General features: G+C 35.9%; 1 protein-coding gene across 1 annotated transcript in view; it reads left to right on the top strand.

Annotated features, from left to right (window-relative positions):
• Positions 1-1,043, top strand: part of LOC143032883 (uncharacterized) — a 17,065-nt gene extending 16,022 nt beyond the window's left edge. Inside the window, exon 4 of the mRNA XM_076198092.1 lies at positions 801-1,043. Coding sequence (XP_076054207.1) covers positions 801-900 — 100 coding nt within the window. The 3' untranslated portion in view covers positions 901-1,043. The remainder of the gene's footprint in view (positions 1-800) is intronic.
• Positions 1,044-2,500: the final 1,457 nt, after the last annotated feature.

Below are 2,500 nucleotides of genomic sequence, written 5' to 3'. Positions count from 1 at the left end.
TTATTTCAAATTACTTAAGTAATTATATGCATCTAGTCAAATTCTGCCAAGTTAAGATGAAAATATGTATATATATACTTACTCCCACTAATAACAGTATCCACTATACGTGTAATGTCCCGATGCCTGTTAGGAGGGGCTGTGCTTCAATGTGTGGGGGATATTGGCTGGGCCGAACCCTACCTCCCAGGCAGACCTCATCACCCACCCCCACCCCCCTGCCTCCTCGCAGGCTTTGAAATCCATATCTAATTTTCTTCTTCTACTACTACTACTACTACTACTCCGTCTTCTTCTTCTTCTTCTTCTTCTTCTTCTTCTTCTTCTTCTTCCTCTTCTTCTTCTTCTTCTTCTTCTTCTTCTTCTTCTTCTTCTTTTTCTTCTTCTTCTTCTTCTTCTTCTTCTTCTTCTTCTTCTTCTTCTTCTTCTTCTTCTTCTTCTTCTTCTTCTTCTTCTTCTTCTTCTTCTTCCTCTTCTTCTTCTTCTTCTTCTTCTTCTTCTTCTTCTTCTTCTTCTTCTTCTTCTTCTTCTTTTTCTTCTTCTTCTTCTTCTTCTTCTTCTTCTTCTTCTTCTTCTTCTTCTTCTTCTTCTTCTTCTTCTTCTTCTTTTTTCTTCTTCTTCTTCTTCTTCTTCTTCTTCTTCTTCTTCTTCTTCTTCTTTTTCTTCTTCTTCTTCTTCTTCTTCTTCTTCTTCTTCTTCTTCTTCTTCATTTTCTTCTTCTTTTTCTTCTTCCCTTTCACCCCTTAGAGGGTTAAGAAACCATGCCTATCTGACACGTATTCTATTTCTTTTACTTTCAGCTGTATTATCAAGGGCGAGTGCAGCGAGCCCACATGCGAATATGGACCTTTCCTCGCCAGTGACGGCCGTTGTCCCAGGCGGAGAGAAAAGACCAACTAGGGAGTTGATCTCGTTCAATAAGAACGGGAGCTTGTACACCCGAAGGCTAACAAGGAGTTTCGATCAGCAAGCGATATCTAGAAAACGGAGAGACCAAGAATCTGACTTGAGATGGGACTTGAGGTCTACGGGGTGCTCAAGAAAACAAAACAACGAGAGCAGACTCGGTTCTAGTGATAGATATCTCTCAAGGAAGCTACAGAGTGGAAATCAACTCGAGAGGAAATTGTGAGAATAAAGAGTAAGATGTTGTTTCCACTCTAAAGAACCTAAGGCACATGTAGCGTTGAACGCTTAAGAATAACGTTAGAAATAGCATCTCGAACATAGGCACAGAACGGTAATAGTTTGTAAGGAATAAAAGTTAATGATACAGGTGAATGTACAGGAATCTGTGACATAAACACTGAGCGATGGAAGCATAGAATGATAATCATAACATTTCATAAAGTGTTACTATCGTAGTTATGAATAAGATTATAGAAACATGAAGAGACAGGATCTACACGAAATAGGATTATGCGTAAGCATAATGAAAGATTAGAGTTTGACAATCATATGAAATACTTGAAAATGGGGTATCTGCTGTGAAGGCCAGTGAAGGAAGAGGTCGTATTAAAAGCCTAAAGAAAAGAATTTTATTGATAAAAAAAAAAAACGGGAACAAAATAGTTCTGAACAAAATCAAATTGGCTAAAAATAGGTATTCGCAGGAAGAACTACCAGTCATGGATATTACAAAAAAAAAAAAAAAAATCTTTGATAAACAAAAGATCGGGTGACCACTGGCCAGAAAATATATCACTAACGAAAAAAGTCACGTAAATCAATTATTTGCACCTACTTTTAACGTGTTATTTTTTTTTCCTTGTCCCACGAACTTAATATTATTTTTAGGCTGAATTAAAAAGTAGGACTTTCATGTCAGGTATGGTTTTCGAGTACAGCGCAGTTAAGTTTTACAAGTGTATATTACTTATTATTAAAATTTGTAAAAGGTTTGTAAAAGTATACCTCTAAAATATATAAATCTATTTTTTCGGCCATGTATAGCATCTGAAATAACCCACCTTTGTATCTAACATAATCTGCCAACATTAGAAATATATAGTTACCTTGATACCCCTTTTCTATGTTCATAATGTCCTGGTGAGATTTTTCGCTTTACTACCACAAGATTTTTCCTGAAAAAAAAAGATTTCTGGGTGTGCGTCCAAAAAGTTAATTTTCAAACATGCTAACACCCCAGAGCTTTATGTGACGCCAGTAGATTATTCATATCTTGGTAATTTTCAGATCTATGAATTTCCAAAAAAGCGTTTTAAGTTCCATGTGGTTTCTTTACCTTCATTTTGCTTCTCATCAAACTTTTCATTACAAAACATATCCCTGGTCTTTTAAAACTTTCCTCCTTGATTTTTACATACCTTTGACAAAATATCAGCCTGAATTTTATGTGCAAAGAAGGCAGTCATGTTTATCAAGGTTACCAAGACAAAGATTGATGACATTCTTCTTCCCTAGAGACAGTAATGTTATTACATAACTATTTTTCCTTGTTCCGGCTGTCGCATTAACAGAAGATAGAACAAAACTTTGT

This window comes from Oratosquilla oratoria, chromosome 14 (assembly GCF_046742065.1).
Source record: "Oratosquilla oratoria isolate Oo_2021 chromosome 14, ASM4674206v1, whole genome shotgun sequence".
Taxonomy (NCBI): Eukaryota; Metazoa; Arthropoda; class Malacostraca; order Stomatopoda; family Squillidae; genus Oratosquilla; species Oratosquilla oratoria.
This window is presented reverse-complemented; position numbering and strand designations above follow the sequence as displayed.